Source organism: Arvicanthis niloticus, chromosome 17, assembly GCF_011762505.2.
Source record: "Arvicanthis niloticus isolate mArvNil1 chromosome 17, mArvNil1.pat.X, whole genome shotgun sequence".
In the NCBI taxonomy this organism is placed as follows: domain Eukaryota; kingdom Metazoa; phylum Chordata; class Mammalia; order Rodentia; family Muridae; genus Arvicanthis; species Arvicanthis niloticus.
This window is the reverse complement of record NC_047674.1, coordinates 17903630-17928366: the sequence shown is the minus strand read 5'-3', so window position 1 is coordinate 17928366 and position 24737 is coordinate 17903630. Positions and strand designations below refer to the sequence as shown.

Below are 24737 nucleotides of genomic sequence, written 5' to 3'. Positions count from 1 at the left end.
GAATCTTCCACCTTTGTGTAAATGCCCTAGGAAATTTCTGCGGAAGCCACAGAGGCCAGGAGAGAGAAGTCTTTAGGAGCAGGCACATTCAGATTTGATGTCTTCTCCTCTAGGGAAGACACCAGCCTTAAACAGTTGTGGTGAAGGTTTGGTACATGATACTACCTTGAGTTTCATGGAACTGCCTTTGTTTGGTCAGCGTTTGACACTAATAAATACTTGAGGATGAAAAGCCGTTCTTGATACCCTGTACTGGCCACATGCTACCTGCTGGTTTTAAAGACTACCTCCATCCCCCAGCAATGCAGGGAGGCACCAGCACTTTTAAAGTAAAGTAAGAATGAGTCTCGGTTCCCAGGTAAAGATGTTGGGTGCCTGGTGATATGGTGGTACACTCCTGTAGTCCTCCCAGCATCTGGGGGCCAGCTAGAAGACCTGGAGTCTGAGGTCAGACTGAGTTGCACAGTGGCACTCTGTCTTTAAAGAAAATAAATAAAAGAAATCAAGAAATTAAGCATTATTAATATTAATGAATAGCCATTCTTCTCAGAAATCTCATTTTGTATTGATGCAGATAGAAGTTTGGAGACAAACTGATAGAAATTAATATCGTTATAAGGACTCTAACTGAAGATTTTTAATAGGATTGATGGAATTTAATTTTAATTTATGTGGAAAGCAGGAACAGAAGTGACCCTGAAGAGAGTCACATGACTTTAGTGTGTCTCTTCACAGTCTCCCCAACTTACAGATACACACAGGGTCTCACATACCCCAGATTCACCAGGCCTCAAACTCCTGGTGTAGACAAGGATGGCCTTGAACTTCTGATCTTCCTGCCTCCACCTCCTGAGTCCTGGGAGGACTACATACCAGACAGTCTCTGGCCCCAGAGATTTTTTTTTTCCTAAAAAGACCATCTGAGCCAGCCATAATGGCTCACCCCTGTAATTCCAGACACTCACAAGACTGAGGTAGGAGGATTGCTTTGAGTTTCAGGTGAACCTGGGCTTCACAGTGAATTCTCAGACAGCCTAGAATACAGTGTACACCTGTGTCTCAAGAAATCAAAACAAATAAAAAGACCATCTAATGTTAACAAAAGAGCTAAAAGCCTGAGCAAGAAAAACATATTACACAGCAGGTAGGGTTTATTTGTTACTTTTCCCTTTGACAAAGTACCCAAAACAGCAACTCAAAGAGGGATTTGCTTTGGTTCCCAGTTCAAGATCACAGGTCATCATAGCAGAGTCGTCATGGCAACACAAATGACAGGCACTGCTCACACTGGGAGGATTGGGGTGCTCTTCTTTTCCCTAATTTGAAGTCTGTGTCTCCAATCCAGTGTCACCTACAGTTAGGGTGGGTCTTCCCAACCAAGTCAGCCCCTCCTGGAAATACCCTCATGGACATGCCCATCAGTTTGTCTCTAAGATGATCCTAGGTCCTGTCAAGTTGACAGTCAGTATTAAACCATCACAAGGGATAATGGAAAGTCCACATCAGAAATGAAGGTGTTCAGTTACCAAATATCAGAAAAACACAGATTAAACCTTGTTCAGAAAAAGGGAAGAAAGTATATGAGGAGAGATGGCAGATGGGAACGGAAAAAGAATGAGAGAAAAGACAGGAGGAGAGGGAGTGAGGGAGGAGAGAGAGTGAAGAAGAGAAAATGATTACACAGCCCTGTAATCCTCACTACTGGGGAGTCTAAGGCTGGGGGATTATAAATTCAGGCTTACCTGGGCTACACAGTGAGTTCAAAGTAGTGAGACCATCTCAAAACCAAAGAAAGAGAGAATATCAGGCATGGGGCAAAGCTGTCATCTCAGCATTTTAGGAGGCAGAGATGAGGTTCCTGTGTGTTTAGTGAGTTTGAGGCCAGTCTAGGCTCCTTGAGATCCTGTCTCAGACAGAAGGAAAGAAAAAAGGAGCGACTAACCAATGACTAACTAAAAAGAAGGCTGGAGATGTAGCTTGATGGGAAAGTAACCTGCCTGCTATGGGCAAGGCTGTAGGTTCAACCCCTAAGTACCAAGAAAAAGCAGGAGGGGGAGGGAGGAGGAGGGAAGGAAGGGAAGGGGAGGGAGGAGGGAAGGAAGGGAAGGGGAGGGAGGAGGGAAGGAAGGGAAGGGGAGGGAGAGAAGAAAAAGAATTCTGGCGGTGAAATTGTTTGTTTTCAATCAATCACAAGTTGGACAATGACCCACAGAGATCAGGATAGTGGTCTGGACATGTCTTGTGGCTGGCTAAGGCAGGATTGCTTCAAGTTTGAGGCAAGCCTTGACAAGAAGGGAAGGGAGAGGCAGGGTCTGCCTAGCCCCAAGTCCTTCAGGCAGATTCCAGTATGACTCAGCTTCTCAACCCATGGATCTGTAGCAGGAAGCCCAGCTTCAGCGCCCCACACTCCCAGACAGAACCCCCACCTCCCCAGGTCCCCCCTAAAGCCTAGGGGAACTGGGAAGCCAGAGTGAGAAGCAAAGCTGAAAGGAAACTCATAGCCTTGAGGAAGGAAGGCCCTCTTCCCAGCCATCCTCTGAAGTCAGGCCACGCCCACTCCCTGGGAAACCCCTTCCACTGCCACCTTCCTTGTCATTTTTCCTTTTCAAGGTTGCCACAGCTCCCTTGCTACCTCCCTGTTCTTCCAGTTAAACACCAAACTAGTGACCCCTTTAAGACCCAGAATAATGGCCCCACCTGACCCTTTGCAGGAAGACAGAACTGTGTCGACTCTGTTAATCTTCCAAAGGGCAGATACTAAGCCATCCTCCCAGATGACTACACATCCATTCCTGGGAGTCTGGTGCCACACAGCACGGACTGGGTGCATAAAACAGACACTGAGCCACATTTCTGAGACCAAGGGCTCAGGAGAGTCCTGGCTACTGCCAGGAACCTGTTCCCTACTTTTCTCCTTCTTCCCCTTGTTTCTGGAAGTCTTGTCATTCTTGGGTCTGCAGTCCTTCCATTTCTGCTTGCACTGCCACACAACCCTCATCCTATGGCCTCTGTCTCTATGTCATGTTGAACTGTGCACCCAAATTTCTTCACTGTTGCATAACCCGAATCAGGTCACATTCTGAGGAAGAGGGTTAGAACTCCATCCAGCATATCTGTTGGGGTGTGGGGGAGTGATTTGAGCTCCAGCAGGAAGTGACTCACGAAAGCTCACACAGGAGTACAGTCAGCCTCACAGGCCTGTCTGAGTCACAGCTGAATGGCCTCTCATCCCATGGAGGCTCTGATGTCAGGCTCCTCTCAAATTTCATTGCATCAGACATCAGCTCACAACCGACAGCCCATTGGGCCAGCTGATGCAGGTGTTACAGTGGTAAGCAGAGATACTGTACTCAAAGACAGCCTGGGGGTTTCTTAAGCCAGTTCACCCTCCAGTTTCCCTTCTTCCCCTTCTCCCAGAAAAAGCATGGAGATCAAGGGGCATGTTTCTTTGTTTTGAGACAAAGTCTCATTGTGTATTTCCTGGCTGGCTTGAAGCTCACTATGTAGACCAGGTTGGTTCCAAACTCACCAGAATCAGCCTGCCTTCGCTGATTTAGACTTAAGTATAAAGTAGATTATTCATGACTGAGCCTGGATTAAATGCATGAGACACTTCACAGTCAGGAGACTTTGTGGTGCAGTGAGGGGCAGACCCTCTCTCTGTGCCTATGTGGAGACCTAGGAGAGGGAGGGGAACCCCCCCCACACACACACAGCCTGCCCAGAGCATTCCTATAAAGAGGCTATACCATTGGCTTCTGGGGCGTCTCTCCATTGTGTCTCTCTTCCACTCCTCCCATCCCTTCCTCCTCACCTGATCTCTCAGGTGAGAGATGTCTCCTGAGAACCCACTAAGGCTTTCTAGATATATCAAAGAAAACCCCCAGTTTCCCTGCCCCCTCCACCTCTCCCTTCCTCCTCTCAGAGTAGAAGCACTGGGCCAAGGGCTTGTCTCTGCCGTTGGGGGGGTGGGGTGAGGAAGAGCTGTGGCCTCCACTTGGCTCCATTGAGACTCTTGAAACAAAGCCACCACTCTACCCCTGGGAATTAAAATTGCCCAGGAATCTCATCCTGGGAGAAAAGAAAGATTGCTCTGATGCCACCCAAAGGAGAACCCTGTCTTCTTTGAATGCCCCCAACAATTTGTGGGATCCTAGAAGTCGAGACAAGGATGGGATGGGGTGGGGTGGGGTGGGGTCTTCTCAACTTGTAGAAGTCAGATCTGAAACAATGTGCCTTTTCCATGCCCTGCCCTGTGCTGGGTGGGTGAGAGAAGGGTCTACTTCCTTCCCTCCATCAGACTGGACTCAAATCCTGATCCAAGAAGGCAGAGCGAGAAAAGATGGTTCTATGCTGGCCGCTCTGGCCTGGCCGGGCTTCCGCAGGCACACAGGAGCCATACCTCTCTGCTAAGAACTTGGAGACCATGTAAGATTGACCCTATGATATGCAGAGATGTCTCCAATCCCTGTTGTCATTGAATCCACACCATCTATATCTAGTGTTCTCGCCACCTTTCTGGGTGCATCGTGGTGGTGGGAGATGGGCTTTGTACTGAGATAAGCAGTCCCTTTGAAGAGAACACAGTCCCTGGGCACAGTGTGTCCCAATTCCTGCATTTAAACCCTTAACCAACGTGGCCTCACTGCCAACACAAATCAAGGTGCCAAGGATAGTTTTGTTTTGTTTGTACCCAAAGGCCCAGCTCTACCCCAGGTGGTGACTGGCTATCAGGACAGCTGCCTATTTATGACCCTACTCTCAAGAGTCCCTCCGGCCAGATCAGGGTCACAGCAACTGAAAACAATGCTGGACACACTGAACAGGCAGGGACAGGGGTCTGGGAGAGACTCAGAAGCTGCTGGGTCCTGCGCTCCCCAAACTGGGCCACAGTGGGGCCTTTCATCTCCCGCTTGCTTTTGCCTCTTCCCACCCCGCTACCCCAGTGCAGCAATTACGGCGCAAATTAGAATGCTTTGATCATCTTTAGAGATGGCCACACGGAGGAGGGACACTGCCAAGCAATTAGGGGCAGAGGGGCTGGAAGTTCAATGGCTCACTTAGGGGGTGAGAATGCCCAGGACACCCACCCCTATCCCTAGCTCTCCTCCCTCCAAGAGTGCCTGCCCCAGCAGAGCAGTGAACTCCCCAGGGTGGCAGAAACAGATGGGGATCTCCCCTCCCAGCCCCTGCCCACCAGTCTCCCTCTGGCTGGCCCCCAGCCCAACGGTCAGTTCTCCATCCCCATCTCAGCCCCTTTGAAGCAGCCGCAGGAACAAGGGCTGCTTTCACAGAAGTGGGGAGACTCAGTGTGGGATGATGAGACTTCAAAGGTGAGGGTCCAGCCCACTACCTCATCCCTCCCCCAGGCCTGGCCGCCCTCCCGCGCTCACACCCCCCTCTGTCCTCTATATAGCTCCAGAGCATCGGTTCCCTGAGGGCTCCCAGGAGGTGAGGGCCAGGTGAGGTGTGGCCCACTAGAAATGGGTGATCTAGTGTAAGATAACAAGATCAGATGGTTTGAGGGATGCAAAGCCTGTGCCCAGGAAGAATCACAGGAGAGGGTGGAGTACAGGAAGAAAGAGGACAGGGTCTCCGACCTTGGCCCTAGGTCACCATGCCACTGGCTATGTTGCTGCTGCTGCTGCTGCTACTATCCCCAGACTCCCAGACTGCCCATGGGCATCCACTGTACATGCGCCTACCCCCCAGCACCCTGCAAGGTGAGCCGGGCTGGTCTGAGGACGCCACTGGGGTGGGAGGGGCATCGAGAAAGTGAGGTCAAAGAAGGACAAGGAAAATGGGCTTGTCTCACACTTCCGAGGACCTGTGGTCCTTTTGCCCACCTGCTGAGAGGAGGAGCCTGGAACTGGGGTATAGGGAGGGAGGGCAGCCGGTCTCACCCAGAAAGCAGAGACAGCAAGAGCTGCCAAGGGCTTTCAAGAGATAACAATAGAAAACTCAGGGAGGCATTCCTTGGTAATTCGGGCCCAATGATGGATACCTCAACCACACTCCCTGGGTGTCAGTGGGCAGTGGTTTTCCTCTGAAGTCTTTAAGAAAGGAACTTTTCTGAGATTCCAGCCCAATCATAGCACCATCTGCCCTGAGAGCTGGACCTCAGCCCCTGACTCCTCTCCCTATCTCTACATCCCTGGTAGCCCAGGAGCTCACCACACTTCTCTAGGACTCCTCAGACAGGGTTCAGGAAGACTTAGACTGAGACTGTGTGCCAAGGGGATATGACTTTGTGTCCCATGTCCCCCCAGTTTTGTCTGCCCAGGGGACTCAGGCATTGCAGGCTGCCCGGAGGAGTGCCCAGTGGGCCATAAAGCGCGTGTTGATGGAGATTCAGCACAGACAGCTTGAATGCCAAGGTTGTACCAGACAGATGTGCTACCCCACCCACACCCCCAGCAGACTCACACTCTTACAGGGAACGCCTTCTTTTGTCTATGCCCAGCCCTTATTTTTAGGTTCCATCATCCTTGGGGTCAGACTCTTTTTGAAGGTCCAAGTGGCAGGGTTATGCCAAGCTCGAGACACAGCAGGGAGGAGGGGAGACTGTGGGCTCAGGTGGTCACAGTTCATGGCTGCTCAAATAGTTCCGTGTGCTAGATGGTGGGCCAAGTGGGGAGTGGTTGAAAGACAAGGGCTCAGGCCCAGCATAGGGTGGAAGATTCGCAAGGGGGCGGCAGCGATGCTCAAAAGATTGTTTCTCAGCAGGACAGGGACGCCCTAGATCTCAAGCCCCGGTCCTCCAGGATCCACCCGAGCCAGGTGAGACTAAAAGACTCCAAGGAGCCTGACTGAGAGCGAGGTGGGACTCAATGCAAAGACAATTAAAGCTTTTCCTTCATGACGCTGTTTCTGCCATTCTAGGACCATGTGGAGAAAGACACCAGGACGTTGCCAACGCGACCCGGGCTCACGGTCGCATAGTCGGTGGCAGCACGGCTCCATCGGGGGCCTGGCCTTGGCTAGTGAGACTGCAACTTGGGGGGCTGCCTCTGTGCGGGGGCGTCCTGGTGGCAGCGTCCTGGGTGCTCACGGCTGCACACTGCTTCGCCGGGTACGTCGAGATCCAAGGCATCTGCTCAGCAGGGCTACCCAATCTGATGGGAGTCTAAGCACCCATGGGCCAAAGCACAGCAGGTCTCTGCTGCCCCCTAGCGGGAGCTGGCTCCCAATCTCGGGCCTCAAAATGCCGGTTGCGGAGGTGGGGGCGAGGTGGATACCAGGGTAGGAGGGTATCACACTGCATTTTCCCACTGTGGGGATCTACCCTTTCCCGGGTCCCCCTTTCTGCCCCTAGGGTCACAACAGCCACACTTACAGGCTCACTGGACGGTGTGGGTGCATGAGGGGCTGGGCCTCCGAGGGGGCCTCAAACCACCTCTGTCCCTGATGCATGTCACCCACTACTTGCGCTGCAGTGCCTCAAATGAGCTTCTATGGACTGTGATGCTAGCTGAGGGGCCCCAGGGGGAGCAAGCAGAAGAAGTGCAGGTGAACCGCATCTTGCCCCACCCTAAGGTGAGAAGACACTCCCTGTGTCCTCAGAGCTGGGAACAGTACCCCAAACCCTCTTTCTTGACCTTGAACTGACATCTGCTTTCTAGTTTGACCCGCAGACTTTTCATAATGACCTGGCGTTGGTACAGCTGTGGACGCCCGTGAGCCCAGAGGGGCCTGCGCGCCCCATTTGCCTACCCCAGCGTTCTCGGGAGCCTCCTGCCGGCACCCCTTGCTCCATTGCAGGCTGGGGGGCTCTCTTTGAAGGTATTGCCAGCTAGGGCCTATATAAGCTAGCTGCAAGCGGTAGTGAAGAACCAGTGGGGGAGGGGTTGGGGGTGAGGGTGGGGGTGGTGGACGTAAGCTGAAGAGGTGAAGTTTGGAGAGGTTAGAATGATGTTCCATCGCACAAACCGGCAGGAATCAAAGAGGGCAAATAAGAGGAGGTCTCGAGGCGCAGCCTCCGCCTTCCAAACCCGGGCCCCCTACATTCTTTCCTATAGATGGGCCTGAGTCTGAGGCGGTGAGGGAGGCCCGCGTTCCGCTGCTCAGTGCAGACACCTGTCAAAAGGCCCTGGGGCCTGGGCTGCGTCCCAGCACCATGCTCTGCGCTGGTTACCTGGCAGGGGGCATCGACTCATGCCAGGTATGAACTAAAACTGACAGGAGGCCCTGGATGCATTGGTCCCCTTGGGAAGATAACCCTGTTGTCTCTGGGGCCTAGCTGAAAGCTCCTACCAACCGCTAAATCTTCCTAAATAAAATGGAAACAAGTAGTAACCACAGACGCGGTCAGAGCCGCCTTCCCTACCAGGTACTAGGCAGGTATAATTCAGAGAGATGATGAATGCATTGTTCTCTGTTGGCTCTGTCCCTTAGGGCGACTCCGGGGGCCCTTTAACCTGTTCTGAGCCCGGCCCGCGCCCCAGAGAGGTCCTCTTTGGAGTCACTTCTTGGGGAGATGGCTGTGGGGAACCAGGGAAGCCTGGAGTCTACACCCGTGTAGCCGTGTTCAAAGACTGGCTGCAGGAGCAGATGAGTGGTGAGCATCCTCCAACCAGTGGTCCCTCGAACAGGTCTGGGCAAGTCGGTTTCCATCCCGCTACTCTGGTCTCTGTGGAGGAGCTGCGGACGGGTGGTTTGTAGACCCACATACTAGGGGTGATCTGGCATTTGCTTGCAGCGGGCCCCTCCACTCGCGAGCCTAGCTGCAGAGAACTTCTAAATTGGAACGCTCGGGAAGAGGAGGCGTTCACGGACGCCCTGGGCCTCTGTGCCTTCTATGCGAGCCAATGCCTAGGGTCCGAGAGCTCCTGTGCGCGCCTAGCGCTCCAACAGTGTCTGCAGCGCCGGCGGCGGTGCGGTCAGTCCGGTTCTCCCTGGACAGGTGGGGGAGGGGGAGGGGGTAAAGGGGGCGAGGGGGTAAGGATGTTGGAGGGTAGGGAGTGGGAGATAGGAGGGTCGGGCCCCACCACTGGGGCGGCCGCTTACACCTCTGAACCGCTCGCAGAGCTGCGGTCACTGGCGCACACGCTGCTCGGCTTGCTGCGGGGCGCACAGGAGCTGCTGGGTCACCGGCCAGGTCTGCGGCGTGGAGTCCCCGCACCCGCTCGCTCCGCTCCATCGCCCCAAGAGCTACCCGGTCACAATGCTCACGAACAGCGGTTATACTCAGGTATTCTGAGTGCCCCAGCCAGGCCTAGACCCCAGAGTCGCGGAGTCACATATCCTCTCCAAGGGGTGCCCACTAACTCTGTGGTCTCCTCCAGGATCCCAAGTTGCAGGAACCTGGTTCCAGAAGCCAAAGCCGGAGCGGCGCGCGGAAACGAAGGGTAATGTCGCCCCCTGCCGGCCTGCTGGAGGGGAGCGGCCTAGAGGCTGTTTCTAGAGAGGTGTTGGGATTGTCTGCTAGAAAATTCCAAAAGAACACAGAAGACCCGTGTTCACTCCCTCCCTTTCAAGAAAACAGATTCCTTTTAAAGGAGACATGTGGCACCGAGCCCTTGTTGGTGTCAGGTGGAAGCATTCTGTCTTACATGATCACGAAACCTCTACCAGCCTCAGTTTCCCATCTAGAGCACCCAGAGGATCCCTGGGATATCCCTCTGCTGTCAGTTTTTTCATAGTCTGGGGATCTCTCCTTCTTGCAGGCTGCCCTGGGCTGGAGCCTCTGCAGCAGAAGTTGGCAGCTATTCAGCGAGCCCATGATTGGATCCTACAGATCCCAGCTGAACACTTGGCCATGAACTTTCACGAGGTAGGTCCCCAGGCTGCCCAGGCTCCTTCACAATAGCCTGTAAAAGCCGACTTGACTGGAGCTCCCTGTAAGGAAGAGGGGGGGGAATGGGGGGCGGAATCCCCCTTTTGCGGGGGTGGGGTGGGGTGAGCTAGGATAACAGGTGGCTACGAAGATGGGAGGAAGAGAGAGGTAAGAGCAGATGGACTCATTAGGGTAGTCACCTGATCAAGAAATTAGATGGACTGCCGGGAGAGGAAGGGGGCCAGGCAAGGGTCTAAGTAGGTTCAAAGCTCCAAGGGAACAACCCCCAGGTCAAAAACCCTCAGGAGTGTTTTCAATGTCCTAATCCCCTCCCTCTGCAGGTGTTGGCAGATCTGGGCTCTAAGACACTGACAGGACTCTTCAGAGCTTGGATGAGGGCCAGCTTGGGGGACCAGCATGTGGTCTTCAGTGGCTTGGTGGGCTTGGAACCTTCTACACTGGCTCACAGTCTCCCCCGGCTACTGGTACAGGCCCTGAAGGCCTTCCGCTCAGCTTTCCTGACAGGAGAGCCCCAAACACCCTGGATAGGTGCAGAACAAGGACAGAGGCTGGGAAAGGAGCACCAAGACCAACGCCAGCCTCCTGTTCCCTGACCCAGACAACCCTGTGGTGGTCACACTGTCCTGGGGGCTAAAGAGGTTGTGTGAGATTTAACCAAGTCTCTCTATTCCAGTTGATCTTTTTTGTGCGGATAGAGTGGGAATCCTGGACCTCACGTGGCTCCCTAAAAATGTCACCAGACACTTTAATAAATGTTATTTATACTCTACATAAAATCTGGGGCTTTATTTGGAATGGGAAGGGGCAGGGGCCAACCTCCAGAAGCAGTTAACACCACAAAGGAGCTGGAAGGAGCCAGAAGTGGTGGCTCATGCTTGTGGTGCTAGCATTCTGGAGAGCCATGTAGGACTGCAATGAGTTTGGAGCTAACATGAGCTACATAGTGAGCTCTAGGCTATCCTGGGCTACAAAGTAAGACAACAGAGAGAGAGAGAGAGAGAGAGAGAGAGAGAGAGAGAGAGAGAGAGAGAGAGAGAGAGAGAGAAAACCAGGGACTGGAAGAGATTGCTCAGTGGGTAACGTGCTCGAGCATATGGATCTGAGTTCAGGTCCTCAGCACCCAGGTAAAAACCACGGGGACAGCAGCACACCTGTAAACTGGAGCCCTGGCTAAGAAGCAGGGCAGTGGGCAGCAGACAGATCTCAGGAGTTCAGTGGCCATTCTCGCTGCTCCAAGCGATGCCCAGATTCAGTGAAGAGGCCCTGTCTTGAAAGCTAAGGTGGAGGAGTTCACCTGGATCCCAGGAGCTGCAGCTCCAGAGCCTCGGGTCTTCTGTGGCTTTCCTTGTTTCCCTCTCTCTTCTGAAAACATGGCCGCTGGTGTGGCTGTCTCAGGGTGGTCAGTGACATGCAAGGCATTTGGTATGAAGTCAGCCGTTCAAAGGGAGAGAAGAGAGAGGCTGGGCTCATCTGCCTGATGAGGACCCACACCATCCTGGAGGTGAGCAGGAAGATTCAGCAGCTGACATGGCCAAACCTATGACCAGACCCTGCAGACCAGGACTGCCAGTCTGCCCTCTATCATGCAACCTATGAGACCAGACCGATGACAGCAAGAAGGAGGCCCTGAGGTTCAGCTCTTGTGTCTCTAAGAGAAGCCCCTGCACCCTCACATAAGAGAAAAATGACCAATGTCAGCTCCAAAGATGCCATCGGGAAGCTGCCGAGGTCCAGCATGAGGTACAAAGAGCTCAAAAACCACTGTGCCTTGGCAAACGAAGGTGACAGTACTGTCATCTCCCTGGAGGACAAGCCTTTATGAGCCACTTCCATCTGCTTAGAGCAAAGAACAGGCTCAGACTTGTCAGTGTGTGCTGCAGCCAGCTCCTCTCTTGCCAGACCCAATGGGCATTCACCCCATTGTCAGTGTCCCTGACACCTAGATGGCCTCCTCCTTGCATTTCTGACGGTTCTGGCTTTCTGATTCCCTTAGCAGATCACGGTGCCCAGGCACCCAGTTTGAAGATGGAGTGTATACTTTTAAGCACACTCTTAGACCAGTGTATCCCTAGTACTGACTTCTAGCCACAGTCATTACAATGGACATGTCTAACTCTGTGTGCAAACGACCCCTCCTTGCCCCAGTGGATCCCTTTCCCTTTTCCCTTGGTTTGCACTATTCATAGACACAGGAACGGTGAGGGGACTTCAGTTCAAATGAAAGAAAGAAAAGAAATGGGCTGCTGAGATGGCTTAGCAGGTAAAGGCATCTGCTGCCAAGCCTTGTGTTGATCTGAGTTTGATCACTGGGATCCCACAGTAAAAGGAAATAAATTACTTCCTTCAAGTTTCCTCTGACTTCTGCACATACCATGAACTGAGCAGACACACAATGAATAGATGGAAGGATAGGGTTTTTATTTATTTATTTATTTATTTATTTATATTTATTACTTTTCAGTTTTTTGAGACATGGTTTCTCTGTGTAACATCCTGGCTGTCTTGGAACTCACTATGTAACCCAGGCTGGCCGTGAACTACAGAAATCCACCCTGCTAAGATTAAAGGTGTGCACCGCCATACCCAGCCTAAATGTAATATTTTTAAAGACAGGGAAAAAAATATACAAGTACAGGTAGAGCCCTTGCAGGACGGCTCAACAGGTAACAGTTGCCTGCTGTACAAACCTGAGTTTAATTCAGAACCCTCTGTAGAGAGAAGCAACTGTGACAGGTGCACACACATGGTTCACACACACACACACACACACACACACACACACACACTAATATTAGATAGAAATGTAAAAACAGATAAGACGGTGAACAATTGACTTTGATCTCCACAGACCCACATACGAACACAGACACACATGTACACACACCATACACATATACACATGCACAAAAGGAGCTGGAGGCAGGGTAGCTGGTAACATGTCTTGTACTGCCCAAATGACAGCAACTGGCCTATGTGTCACCACTCTATCCATGGCTACCAGTATGCTACACACACACACACACACACACACACACACACACACACCATTTGTCCCCCAGCCTCAGCCACACTACCCTACCAGGCCCCACCCTACCAACTATCTTTGACAATCCCTGCCTGGGATCCTTGCATTCTGCCCTTAGGCTCCTGCCCTAGCTGGCAAACCCCAGCCCCCTCATCACCAGCCTTCAAGTATCAGATTGCATTTCCGGCCTCTTCTGTCCAAACCCCTAAACCACCAGCACCTGTTGCCTGTCTCATTCCACAGCCAGCAGGCTGAAGGGAAGACATAAACCCCAGTCAGTCAGAAGTGGGGGATGGCAGGGCCTGTGCTCACACTGGGGCTGCTGGCTGCCCTTGTTGTGTGTGGTAAGGGTGGACATGACTCCTTCCTGGGGGCCTTCTATGCCTACCTGGGCCCCCCTCCGCATGGTGCCGACCCTAACATTATGCCTAATTCCCACTCCCACTCTGCCTAGTTATCCCTCTCTCTCAGGGAAAAGCTGGCTTTTCTCTGCTCTCCGCAGCCCAGGGCTGGCCCAGCAGAACCTCAGGGAAGCCTCCTTCCTAGGTCCAATGACCTGCACCCTGTTCCTCTCCCCAGCCCTCCCAGGCAGTCAGGCCCTGAATGAGGAACAAAGGCTGATCCAGCACCTCTTCAAGGAAAAGGGCTATAACAAAGAACTCCGGCCAGTGGCTCAAAAGGAGGACAAAGTGGATGTCGCCCTAAGTCTCACCCTCTCCAACCTCATCTCCCTGGTGAGTGGACCTTTGTGGGATAGCCTGGGCTGGGGAGAGGAAGGCAAGAAGGGACAATTGCTCAAAGGCCCCTGGCTAGCTCCTCTTCTGGGAGACAGGTATGATTCTTCTCTATGCCAGATAGTGCCATGGGCCTACAGCCACCCAAAGGTATCAGCTCTGCCTGCCACTGTCAAGCTATCGCTGTGCTCCCCCAGGGCCATGTCAGCGGCCTCTGCCTTTCACTGTGTAGTCTGCTGACTCACCTCGGTCCGTTGCTCTAGCAGGCTTTGGCTCTTCCAGCTACCATGGTCTCTGGGAACCAGACAGATTAGATTCTGATGGCTGAGTTTGGGTGAAAGGTGGTCGGGAGCCTTTGGATACAACCTTCTTGTTTGATTACAGAAAGAAGTGGAGGAGACCCTCACCACCAACGTGTGGATAGATCACGTAAGGACGCCGTGCCAAAGGCTCCAGGCCCCTTGTGCTCACTTAGGCTAAGGATCCACAAGCTCCTGGGCACACTCCTTTGTGGGAGCTTGACTACAGGGAGCCCAGCTGCCCTTCTCCACTAAGGCCCCTGCTAGCTCCCAGGACATGTCCTAGAAGACTGGGGTTCCTTTGTGCTAAAATTGCCTCTCTGTCCTGATTTGACTTGTTGTTTTGATTCAGGGTTCTCTGGCCCTGTTTCCCTGGCTGACCTAGAACTTATGACATAAACCAGGCTGGCCTAGAACTTGTGACACAGACCAGGCTGGCCTTGAACTCACAGAGATTCATTTGCATCTGCCTTCCAAGGGATGGGACTAAAGGTGGGATTGAAGCACTGAGAAACCAGCCCCTGTTTGCCTTAGAAGTCACTCTTCTAATGAAAATATCACAACTGATAGAGGTTCATGACTTAGAAACAAGCCAGTCCAGCTTGGAAATTGTGCCACTTAGTGGTGTAATATATGTCCTACACTATTGTCCATGGCAGGTTACCTTGTTCTTACCCATCTCCTCCAAATCTCTTTTGTCCCAACTCAGGCTTTGTTCAGACTTCCCTAGAGAACTGGGGACCACTGGGAGGGTGGCCAGTGGCAAGACCCACTCTGATGTCCTTTTTGGACCTCTAGGCCTGGATGGACAGCCGGCTCCAGTGGAAAGCCAATGACTTTGGGAACATCACTATCCTGCGCCTGCCCTCTGACATGGTGTGGCTACCAGAGATTGTACTGGAGAACAAGTTGAGAGGAGCCCTCCCAGACCCCTTCTCCCACCTCATTCTGCTTCCCTTCCTTATGGCCCTCAGCCTGCACCTCCAGGCCTGCCTGCCCACCTTCCTCTCCTACCTCCTCTGGTCCTGCTGGTTCCTGGCCAGCCAGGGCACACAGTGATTATGGTCTCCATCCCACAGCAATGACGCCTCATTCCAGATTTCTTATGCCTGCAATGTGCTTGTTGATGACGCGGGTCATGTGACCTGGCTGCCACCCGCCATCTTCCGCTCCTCCTGCCCTATCTCGGTCACCTACTTCCCTTTCGATTGGCAGAACTGCTCACTCAAATTCACGTAAGTCCACCTGAATGTCTCTCAGTCCAGAGCACCCAGCCAGAGACTGGAAGGGATGAACTAAATGTTCTCAGGCAGAGGCCTTGGTCCCATGCTGAGCAGAAACACCTCAGACCATTGCTAGCCCTTTCCCCTGTGCTACCACCTCCTGCCCTCAGAAGCCCCATCCAGAGACTTATGGCCACTGCTCTCTCCAGTTCACTCAAGTATACAGCCAAGGAGATCACACTCAATCTGAAGCAGGAGAAGGAAGACAACCGCACCTACCCCATCGAGTGGATCATCATTGATCCTGAGAGTTTCACAGGTACTTCAGAAGTCACGGTGGAGGGGCCCCGAAGACTCACACATCTCTGGAAGTTCACTTGCACACAACACACCAGCACCTCATACACTCACAGCTGGGGCAACTGACACACATACAAGGAAGGACAGGCATGTAGCCATAGCCTACACACCTACAGTTACTGATCCTAAGAGACTCCAGAGCAAAGCTGAAGGAAACAGGGACCCCTCATCACAGACACCCAACACACACTCAGCAGATTCTTGCAAGTATGGCAGTGTCTCTGGGGATAGATGTAGCTGATGGAGCTGGGATAGACCTTCTGAGGCCTAGAGAGACTGAGGGTGTTGCTGGCGGGGGCGGGGGGGTGGTTATGGATGGATGGATGCCATCATCAACCCCACCTGTGACTAGCTCGGCTCTGTGGGGCTCCCTGTTCAACCCTGTCCAGAAGAAGAACCAGGGCCTTCTGGTTTCAGGGCTGGGATATCCTTGATGAGTATATTACACTATCTAATGTTCTCCTGGAGATCTAGACCAAGGAATGACAGCCAAGAACTGTCATTACAACTTTGGTTTTTAACTTAGAAGACAAACTCAAAATGGCATGGTAACACACATGCCTGTCATATCAGCCCTTGGACAGCAGAAACAGAAGAGCTGCCCCAATTTCAAAGCCAGCCTAATCTACACAGGGGGTTTCCGGCCATTAAGGGCTATACACCAAGACCCTGTTCCAAAAAACTAACAAAACAGGGTTGGTGAGGTGACTCAGCAAGTAAAGCTGAGGCCATGAGTTCAATTCCTGGACCCCCTACAGTTGACGATAAGTTATCCCCTACTCTACACACACACACCACACACACACACACACACACACACACACACTCCTAACAAAACAAAACAAAAAAAAAGAAAAGAAGTATAGCGGTGCATACCTGTAATCCCAGTACTCCAGAGGCTAATGTAGGAGGATCGTGAGTTCAAAGACAGCCTTGACTGTCTTTGACATAGTGCTATCAGCCTTCACTGCAAACTCAAGGACCCAGAGACTTTGTTTTAGTTTTTTAAAGTAGTATATTTTATTTGCTCTCTGTGTGTGTGTGTGTGCGCGTGTGCGTATGTGCGCACACGTGTACCATACATAGCTCATGAGTCCAAAGGACAATTTGCATTAGTCAGTTCTCTTCTTCCCAGAGACTGAACTCAGGGCATCAGACTTGGCAGACACCGTCTGTCTCATGGAGCATCTCACCCGCTCCAGACAGTGATTTAAATCCTCTCTCTTTAATTCTCATGCAACCTACTTTTGATTTGTTATAGCTTTCTTTTTAATATTTACCATTTATTTTAAGTATCTGGGTGTTTTGTCTGCATGTATGTCTTGCATATAAGAAGGAAGAGGGCATAGGACTACATGGGACTACATGGAACTACATGTATAGGATGATAGTTACATATGTTTGTGAGTGGCCATGTGGGGGCTGGGAATTGAACCCAAAACTTCTGGAAGGGCAGCCAGTGCTCGTAACTGCTAAGCCATTTCTCCAGCCTCTTGTGATAGCTTTTAAGCCAAAACATATTCCTTATTTGAACCCTGTATGGCTTCAGCTTCTGTCTTTTTCCAAGGAGAGAAAGAAACAATAAACAAACAAAGAAAGAAAGAACCTTCCAGAAAAAGTTACAGAGACAACCTTCTTCCTCAAAGACAGACCCCACAGATGGACCCCACAGTACCCAACATTCCTCCACGCCTCAGCTGCCTCTGACAGCACTCTGACCCGCTTTGCTCCATCTCAGACCCTCATCCTGTCCCAAGGCTCTTAGCCTTACAGTTTCCCTTCTCCAGCTTGATCCTGAGCTGTCCTTGTACCTCCCTCAGAGAACGGTGAGTGGGAGATAGTGCACCGGGCAGCCAAGCTCAATGTGGACCCCAGTGTCCCAATAGACAGCACCAACCACCAAGATGTCACCTTCTACCTCATCATCCGTCGCAAGCCGCTTTTCTACATCATCAACATCCTGGTACCCTGTGTCCTCATCTCCTTCATGATCAACCTGGTCTTCTACCTGCCAGGCGACTGTGAGCCTCATGCCCCACTCTCTGGCTGCCTGCCAGCCTCTCCCAAGGCCACCTAGCACAGGTGTTCCCAGTCCTGCCCCTGCTCTTCACGGTGAAGGGAGAAATGACCATGGATGACATTGTGTATAAGAACTCAGGAAGGAATGGCAGGCAGGCCTAGCTGGTCTTTGGGTTAGGAACTGCATGCTAGGGTTCTAGCAGGATGCCTGAGAGCTTTCTGAGTGGCAGGGGCTGGGGGCCCATAACAGTTAGTGTTGATACTTAACCAGTGCTATACTTACAATGTTTTGAGAAAGAGGCAGGGAGTTTGAGCTCAGGCTGCTTGCTCAGATCACTCACCTAGTAAGCTGTGGAGTCAGGATTTAAAGCTAGACACAGGATGCCATACCCTATGATATGTATCATGACATTGTGAACACTGGTGGCAGAGTCCACTTTAGGGGGACCTTGTGAACTCCAAGTATGAGCTTCCAGCTAGGTCTGTCTCTCCAGGTGGAGAGAAGACCTCAGTGGCCATCTCAGTGCTCCTGGCCCAATCTGTATTCCTCTTGCTTATCTCCAAGAGGTTGCCGGCCACATCCATGGCCATCCCCTTGGTAGGCAAGTGAGTATATATAGCCCTGCCCATGCCCAGCCCTGCCCATGCCTCTGCCCTGCCCATGCCTCTGCCCTCAGTCCCCATCTCCAGGCACAGTGTGTGTCCTCAGGTTCCTGCTTTTCGGCATGGTCCTTGTCACCATGGTTGTGGTGATATGCGTCGTCGTCCTCAACATCCACTTCCGAACGCCCAGCACCCACGTGCTGTCCGAGGGAGTCAAGAAGGTGAGCTTTTGACTAAAGACAGAAACCAAGCCCTGGCCAGGAGGATCTGTGAGCGTGATGGGTGTGCTCAAAAGCACCAGGCTCAGAATCACTGGTCCTGTTGCTCAGAGTGGGGACCTGGGTTAGATGGTCAGCTCCAGGAAACTTTAAAACAATCGGGAGCGGGTTAGATGGCTCAGTGGGTTGGAGCACTTGCCACCAAGCTTGACCACCTGACTTTGATCCCCATGACCCAGGTGGTATAAGGGGAGGACCAACTCCTGCAGGATGCCACCTGCCTCCTCCACAAGAGCACTGTGTACACCTGCACACATATATGCCCACATACATGTGTACATGAATAAATATAATTTTAATATTGAAACAAAATTTAAAAGTAAGCAAGTGAGGAAACAGGGGACAGGGTGTTTGGGACAAGACGATCTGCGCTCTAAAACACTGCGGGCCAACAGGTTTTTCTGGAACAAATCATCTTCTGGATGGAGATTTTCTAGCCCTTTAATGGTGTTTGACTTTAATTGATTGAAAGAAGAGCCCAACATTTGGGCTTTTATTCATTTGTTTGAGGTAGGATCTTACGATATAACTCATAAAAAAGACAGGGCATGGGAACATAGCTGGTACGGTGCTCACCTAACATATACAAAATCCAATACTGAGTGTGAGCTCGGCTTGATCCTAGTGGGAGGATCAGAAGTTCAAGGTTAACCTCTGCTACATAGTGAGTTCTGGGCTAACCTTGTATATAATCGACCCTGTCTCAAAGAAAGGAAAAAAAAAGTAAGAGAGAGAGAGTGAGAGAGAGAGTGAGAGAGAGAGAGAGAGAGTGTTAGGGAGCAGGGAGGGAGAGGGGAAGAAAGAAAGGAAGGAAGGAAGAAAAGGAAAAGAAGGAGGGAGAATGAATCCCGGGCAGAAGGAGGCTGGAGTGTGCATCAGTGAATCAATGATAAAACATATGTTCAAACTCTTAATTCTCCTGCCTCAGCCTTCTGAATTCTCGGATTAAAGGCATGCACTCCCATTCCTCAGCTTCTTTTTGTTCTTAGGATTTCTTTTCAGTGACTTAGGTCTGCTGTTGCTCTAAGAAATGAGGGAACATTGAAAGCATGTTAAATCAGTCAGTGGGGAATCTGGGAAACAGACAATGGGGTCAGCGTGGGAGTGATCCATATGGTAACTAGGGTACTCAGAATGCATTTGTGAAATGGCCCGTCATCTTGTGTCCCCTTGACTGCTAAAGCTCTTCCTGGAGACCCTGCCCAAGCTCCTGCACATGTCCCGCCCAGCAGAGGAAGACCCCGGTCCCAGGGCTCTCATCCGGAGAAGCAGCTCTCTGGGATACATCTCCAAGGCAGAGGAGTATTTCTCACTTAAGTCCCGCAGTGACCTCATGTTTGAGAAGCAATCAGAGCGACATGGGCTGGCCCGGCGCCTCACCACAGCCCGTGAGTTCTGGTAGCCTTGGAGCTTGGTCCATGTGTAGGAGGAGGGCAGGGGGAGACATCACGCCTGCCCCTGGCCTGTGTCCACAGGCAGGCCACCAGCAAGCTCTGAGCAGATCCAACAGGAGCTCTTCAGTGAGATAAAGCCAGCTGTGGATGGGGCAAACTTCATCGTCAACCACATGAGGAACCAGAACAGTTACAATGAGGTGAGTGACCTGAGCTCACCATGGAATCATGTGAACCATGTTCAAGCAGACAAGTGACCAAGTGAATTCTGTCTTCCCATCATATGCATATGTCCACTTAGATGAAGAGCATGGTGGGTAAGGGCCCATTGGCGTACATTCTCCCAGGAAGGCAGAATTCCTTCATATAAACCCACAGTATCACACTGGGCCAGACTCAGGGGTACACACAGACAGACAGCCCTACAGGACCAGGACAAATTTTAAGTACACCTTAGGGTCTGTTCTTTCTGCTCAGATACTCCAGAGAGCACCTACTTATTATATTTACTTATTTTTATATATTATACATAAATATGTATATTATATATTTATTATAGTATAAAACAAATATATAATATATAAATATATTATAAAATAAGAATTAATAAATATATAATTTTCAATATTATATGGTACATTTTATATATAATTATATCTTATATTTGCATTATATATATTTATTTATTTATTTATTTATTTATAATCTTTGTTTTATTGTTATGTTACGTTTGTGATTCTAGGCATTAGACTCAGGGCCTATGTACGCTAGGAAAGCACTATACTAGTAGGCTACACCTCAAGCCCAGACCTTTCAAAGACATCCATACTGGGTTGTCTATTCTTAGGCTACTCTTTAACTGTTCTCCATTGTATCTGCCTATTCACACGTGGCTAGAAGCATCCCTGAATGGCTTGGGCCCCTACTAGGAGTAATGGTATCCTGTCCTGACCCGCCCTACTGATATAAGCCTGAGGTGGCCCAAACAGACACATACAAACCGAGCCTATATGCCTCCATTTCTGGGCCCTAGCTTAGGGGTGTAAGCCTGCAGTCTGAAGACCTCCCTCACCCTATGGTGTCTTGACCCTACTTATAGGAGAAGGACAACTGGAACCAGGTGGCCCGCATAGTGGACCGTCTCTGCCTGTTTGTGGTGACACCCATCATGGTGGTGGGCACAGTCTGGATCTTCCTGCAGGGTGTCTACAACCAGCCCCCAACCCGGCCTTTCCCTGGGGACTCCTTCTCCTATAAGGAAAAGGATAAGCGCTTCATCTAGAGCAGGTATGTGTAAACACTCAGGCGGACAGCAGTCTGAACACAGCACTTAGTTCCTGTCCTTGAGCTTGTGCCTAGCTGGTGCTGTGTGTCTGGGCTGAGGTCATGGTTGCTCACTCCCAGGAGCAATTTCCTTCTAAATAAAGGAGGGAGACACTTGAGATGGGCTGAGAGCAGACATGGTGGGGAGGGAGACATGGGGTTATCGGGAGAAGCATGGGGCTTGCTCAGGGGCCAGGGAGGTGACATTGGGACTGGCTTCCTGGGAAGAAGCACACTGTGAGGGGTCCCTCAGCCTAAGCTGTTCCTCTGCCTCGCTCTCTTCCAGAGCAGGTCAGAATCTGAACTAACTGTCTCCTTGCCTTCCTTCCCTTACCCACCTGGATTCCAGAGAGGGTGACTCCTCTCCATTCCCCAGGGAAGGAGGTTTTCTAGGATGGTGGACTGTCCAGGTTGTCATCTATCAGCCCCTGATTCCTTGGTCATTCTGTCTGGGTCCTTCTGAGAAGTGTGGGACTGGCGTGGAAGGATCATGCTTGACGTCAGTACAAGGCCCATCAGTGTGAGTCACACACATCCTAGAACACCAGGACCCAGCCCCTCTAATGTACCCCCACTCCAAGCCCCTCCCTCCTAGCCCCAGGCTCTCCAAAGCAGGGCTGCCTAGAAATATTTGAGGTGCACTTGTGATAAAGATTACCCATCATTCATCTGAAGTTCAAATTTAATGTGTACTCAGTTTTCTTATTGAGTCTGGTCTTCAACCCTATCCTAGAAGAAGGGGCACTCAGAGCTATCCTGAGTCCCATTAAGGGACAGGAGCAAGAAGACTAGGCCTCAGTGTAGCCTGAAAAACCCACCTCTCAATTCACATCTTGAGACAGCCCCTGCTGTACCTGCCAGTTCAGAGTAACAAATAGAATGAAGTAGAGATGATGCTATGTTTCTTCAAAGAACAGCTTCTAAGATGGCTGCTCCTGCTAGGTGATGGCACACACCTATAACCCCAGCACTTAGGAAGCTGGGGAAACCAGCCTGGGCTATACACAACATACACACACACACACACACACACACACACACACACGGCATACACACACACCGTAGGCATGCACACATGAACACTGTGGCCTCTCCCTTCTACTCTCCCACTCTTTGGAAGCCAGCCACACTGCTGAGACTCTGCAGAAGGGTCCACCGAACAAGAGCCACAAGGGCAGGTAAACTTGAAAGGGTCCTTCTCCCCGGTGGGACCTCTAGATGAGAGCTGTTCAGGATCCTCAAAAACTGTCGGGGATGATAAACGTGTTTGGGAGCAGAGGGTTTGTGGTGATTGGCTTCACTCACCATATGATCTTGAGGGACCCACCACTCCTATTGTAGTCTCTTATGACGTCAGGAGTGGAGCCCACAGGGCTGTGCATGAGACAAAAGCATTCTCAGCAGTTAGCTGCACCCCAACACTTGACTTCAGTCTCTTACATACACAGTGAGCCTGCACACAGGTTGTTGCTAACATTGAATTTGCTCACTGGGCTTAAGGTACTTGTTTGTGTTCTAGAAACTTAGGGTGTAACTTAATTTTTTTTTTCAAATCCTGGTTTCAATAATGGTTCTTAAATGCTTCAACCTCCCTTGTAGCCCACCACCTACCAGAGATAGTGGGACAGAAAGGGTACTGGGACAGGGGAGGGTGGAGGAGGTGAACCTATTTAGAAAGGTTCTTTGGAGCAAATCCCATCTGTGTTATCTGGCAATTTGTTGGGAGCTGACTTTAGCAGAAAGCGGCTATCAGCTTTGTAGCCATCCCAAGCCATATACCCTGACATGAGACTTGTTTTTCAACAGCCTATAACAGCTGAAGCACACTCTGATATCCCACATATTTTGTGTTGCTGTTTACTGCCCCCAGCTGCAAGGCACACGTGGTATCCATGCCTGCAAGGCATGCAGTTCACGTGCTGTCCACGTGCTATCCACGCCATACATGCTTGTAAGGCGCACGTGGTATCCAAGCCTGCAAGGTGCACGGTGCACGTGCTATCCACACTATAGACGCCTATAAGGCTTAAGTCATATCCACACCTGCAAGGCACGTGGTATCCATGCACCTACAAGGCACGTGAAAAGCCTATAAATACCCCAGATTTCCCTTCAATAAAAAGAATACAGGAAGACAATGAGAGAGACAATAAATGAGAGAGACACACAATAAACGAGACTTGATCAGAACCTCTGTCTTGTCTCTATTCCTTGCTTCACTTGCCCCACACTCTCTCTCGCTAGACCCGGACCTGAGGAACAGAGTGGGCCGTTACAGTTTGGCCGCCCAACGTGAGGCTCCAGTAACCGCTACAGCAATTCACACAGGTTCAGTTCACAGGTTTGCAGGCAGAGGCAGCTTGATCCACTGAAAACCATTTCAAGGATACACCAGCACCAGCAGTCCAGTTCAGTAGAGTTGGGTTAGCAACAGTGGTGACACAGAGAGAGCCAGGCCTCAGCCTCTGCTCCAGTCAGCAGGAGGGACCAGGAGATGTTCCTGGCTGAGCCTTTCTCGTGGAAGCAAAGATCAGTGAAGCCATGAGACCCATAAGCATTGCACAGCTATCTCTATAAGAAAGCCAAGCTCACCCGCCACCCACCGTCACTGTCCATTGAGTCTTATTTATACCCTCCAAACATCATGTGTTCTCCACGGGTCTTGCCTCAGGACATGCATCTGTCTCACTGACATACTTCTGCCAATCGGCCCAAGTCCAAGGGAGTGGCAAGAAGCTGAGGCACACCACCAGAAGTTTTTTGGTGCATTTCTCTCTAGGGAGTCCCAATAAATACAGCTCGACTACAAAATGTGAGGTGGACCAAAACATGCATGTTGTTAGCAAAGAATCCTTCATCATGTGTCTTTTCACATGCTTGCTTTAGCAGAACAACCTTTCACCTGTGTCTGCTTCAGCAAAACGTTCCTTCACATGTTTTGCCCCTGCAAAACACCAGCCAACACAACTGACTTTCCAAAGAACCCTTAAGTTTCCACTTCATCAGGCTACCCCAAGGGGGAGTTCTTACCATGGACCTCATTCGTGGGTCTGGTTTGCAGGACATGAGACAGTGGTTTGTGCCCAGCACTCCTGCATCCCAGCCTAGTACTGTGGCAGAGAGGAACCAAGAACAGGGGCCAGTGGCCCAAGTATTCACTTCCTTGTTGTACAGTAAGGGTTTCGAGGCTTAAACTATTTTCTTGGAGAACAGTGGTGATATCGTTTGGTACTGACAGTAGCAGGTAAGCTTTTGAATCTTGAGATGTGACTGAGAAGAAGGAAAACCCATTTCAACCCAAAACGAACCCTAGCTACATCTAGAGTGAACTGTCTACAAATGCAAGGTGAAGCTCCAGAGAAGCAGGGAGTCCAGGACTCCCCAGATTCACCCAGTCACCCTGATACACAAGAGCTGGGAGAGGGCTTCATCTGCATTGCTAGCTGCTTCTCTCTGCCACTCAGGCACTCCCGGAATCCTGTCAGATAGCACTGCGGCTGGCAGCAGGTCCCTCCTCATCCCAGTTGAGGAGACTGTGGACTCTCCAGAGGCGACAACCCCCAATTGCCACACCCAACCAAGAGTGCCTTTTGCGCATCTCATCGGCATCAAGGGTGCTGTCAGGACTGGTCCTCTATGGTTGAATTGGAGCCCCATCTCCTTTTGGGCTCTGATGTCACGTT

The 24737-nt window shown here is 51.1% G+C and overlaps 2 protein-coding genes across 3 annotated transcripts; both read left to right on the top strand.

Annotated features, from left to right (window-relative positions):
• The first annotated feature begins 5424 nt into the window (after positions 1 to 5424).
• Prss56 (serine protease 56) lies at positions 5425 to 10572 on the top strand. 2 transcript variants are annotated; one of them, XM_034521512.2, is made up of 13 exons: positions 5425 to 5723; positions 6270 to 6377; positions 6727 to 6780; positions 6883 to 7072; positions 7437 to 7536; positions 7623 to 7782; positions 8019 to 8161; positions 8395 to 8557; positions 8699 to 8878; positions 9026 to 9190; positions 9285 to 9347; positions 9666 to 9772; positions 10117 to 10572. In XM_034521512.2, exons 1-13 carry the CDS (start codon positions 5618 to 5620, stop codon positions 10387 to 10389), a joined length of 1812 nt encoding a protein of 603 aa, XP_034377403.1. In that variant the 5' UTR covers positions 5425 to 5617; the 3' UTR covers positions 10390 to 10572. The 2 variants fall into 2 exon arrangements, with proteins under 2 accessions (XP_034377403.1, XP_034377405.1); XM_034521514.2 differs by lacking the exon at positions 6270 to 6377.
• Positions 10573 to 13075: 2503 nt separating this feature from the next.
• Chrnd (cholinergic receptor nicotinic delta subunit) lies at positions 13076 to 23190 on the top strand. The gene is made up of 13 exons (XM_034521641.2): positions 13076 to 13165; positions 13401 to 13555; positions 13940 to 13984; positions 14653 to 14762; positions 14934 to 15089; positions 15287 to 15396; positions 17258 to 17458; positions 17951 to 18062; positions 18166 to 18280; positions 19521 to 19725; positions 19813 to 19931; positions 20831 to 21018; positions 21404 to 23190. The coding sequence occupies exons 1-12, from the start codon at positions 13114 to 13116 to the stop codon at positions 21011 to 21013; spliced, it is 1563 nt and encodes a 520-aa protein (XP_034377532.1). The 5' UTR covers positions 13076 to 13113; the 3' UTR covers positions 21014 to 21018; positions 21404 to 23190.
• The last annotated feature ends 1547 nt before the right edge of the window (positions 23191 to 24737 follow it).

Excerpts from the sequence above, each read along its gene's own strand:
- Prss56 (XM_034521512.2), top strand. The coding sequence starts at position 5,618 with ATGCCACTGGCTATGTTGCTGCTGCTGCTGCTGCTACTATCCCCAGAC. Across the intron at positions 6,378-6,726 it reads CAGACAGCTTGAATGCCAAG|GACAGGGACGCCCTAGATCT; the intron begins GTTGTACCAGAC and ends GTTTCTCAGCAG. Across the intron at positions 8,558-8,698 it reads GCTGCAGGAGCAGATGAGTG|CGGGCCCCTCCACTCGCGAG; the intron begins GTGAGCATCCTC and ends ATTTGCTTGCAG.
- Chrnd (XM_034521641.2), top strand. The coding sequence starts at position 13,114 with ATGGCAGGGCCTGTGCTCACACTGGGGCTGCTGGCTGCCCTTGTTGTG. Across the intron at positions 19,726-19,812 it reads CCGGCGCCTCACCACAGCCC|GCAGGCCACCAGCAAGCTCT; the intron begins GTGAGTTCTGGT and ends CTGTGTCCACAG. Across the intron at positions 19,932-20,830 it reads ACCAGAACAGTTACAATGAG|GAGAAGGACAACTGGAACCA; the intron begins GTGAGTGACCTG and ends CCCTACTTATAG.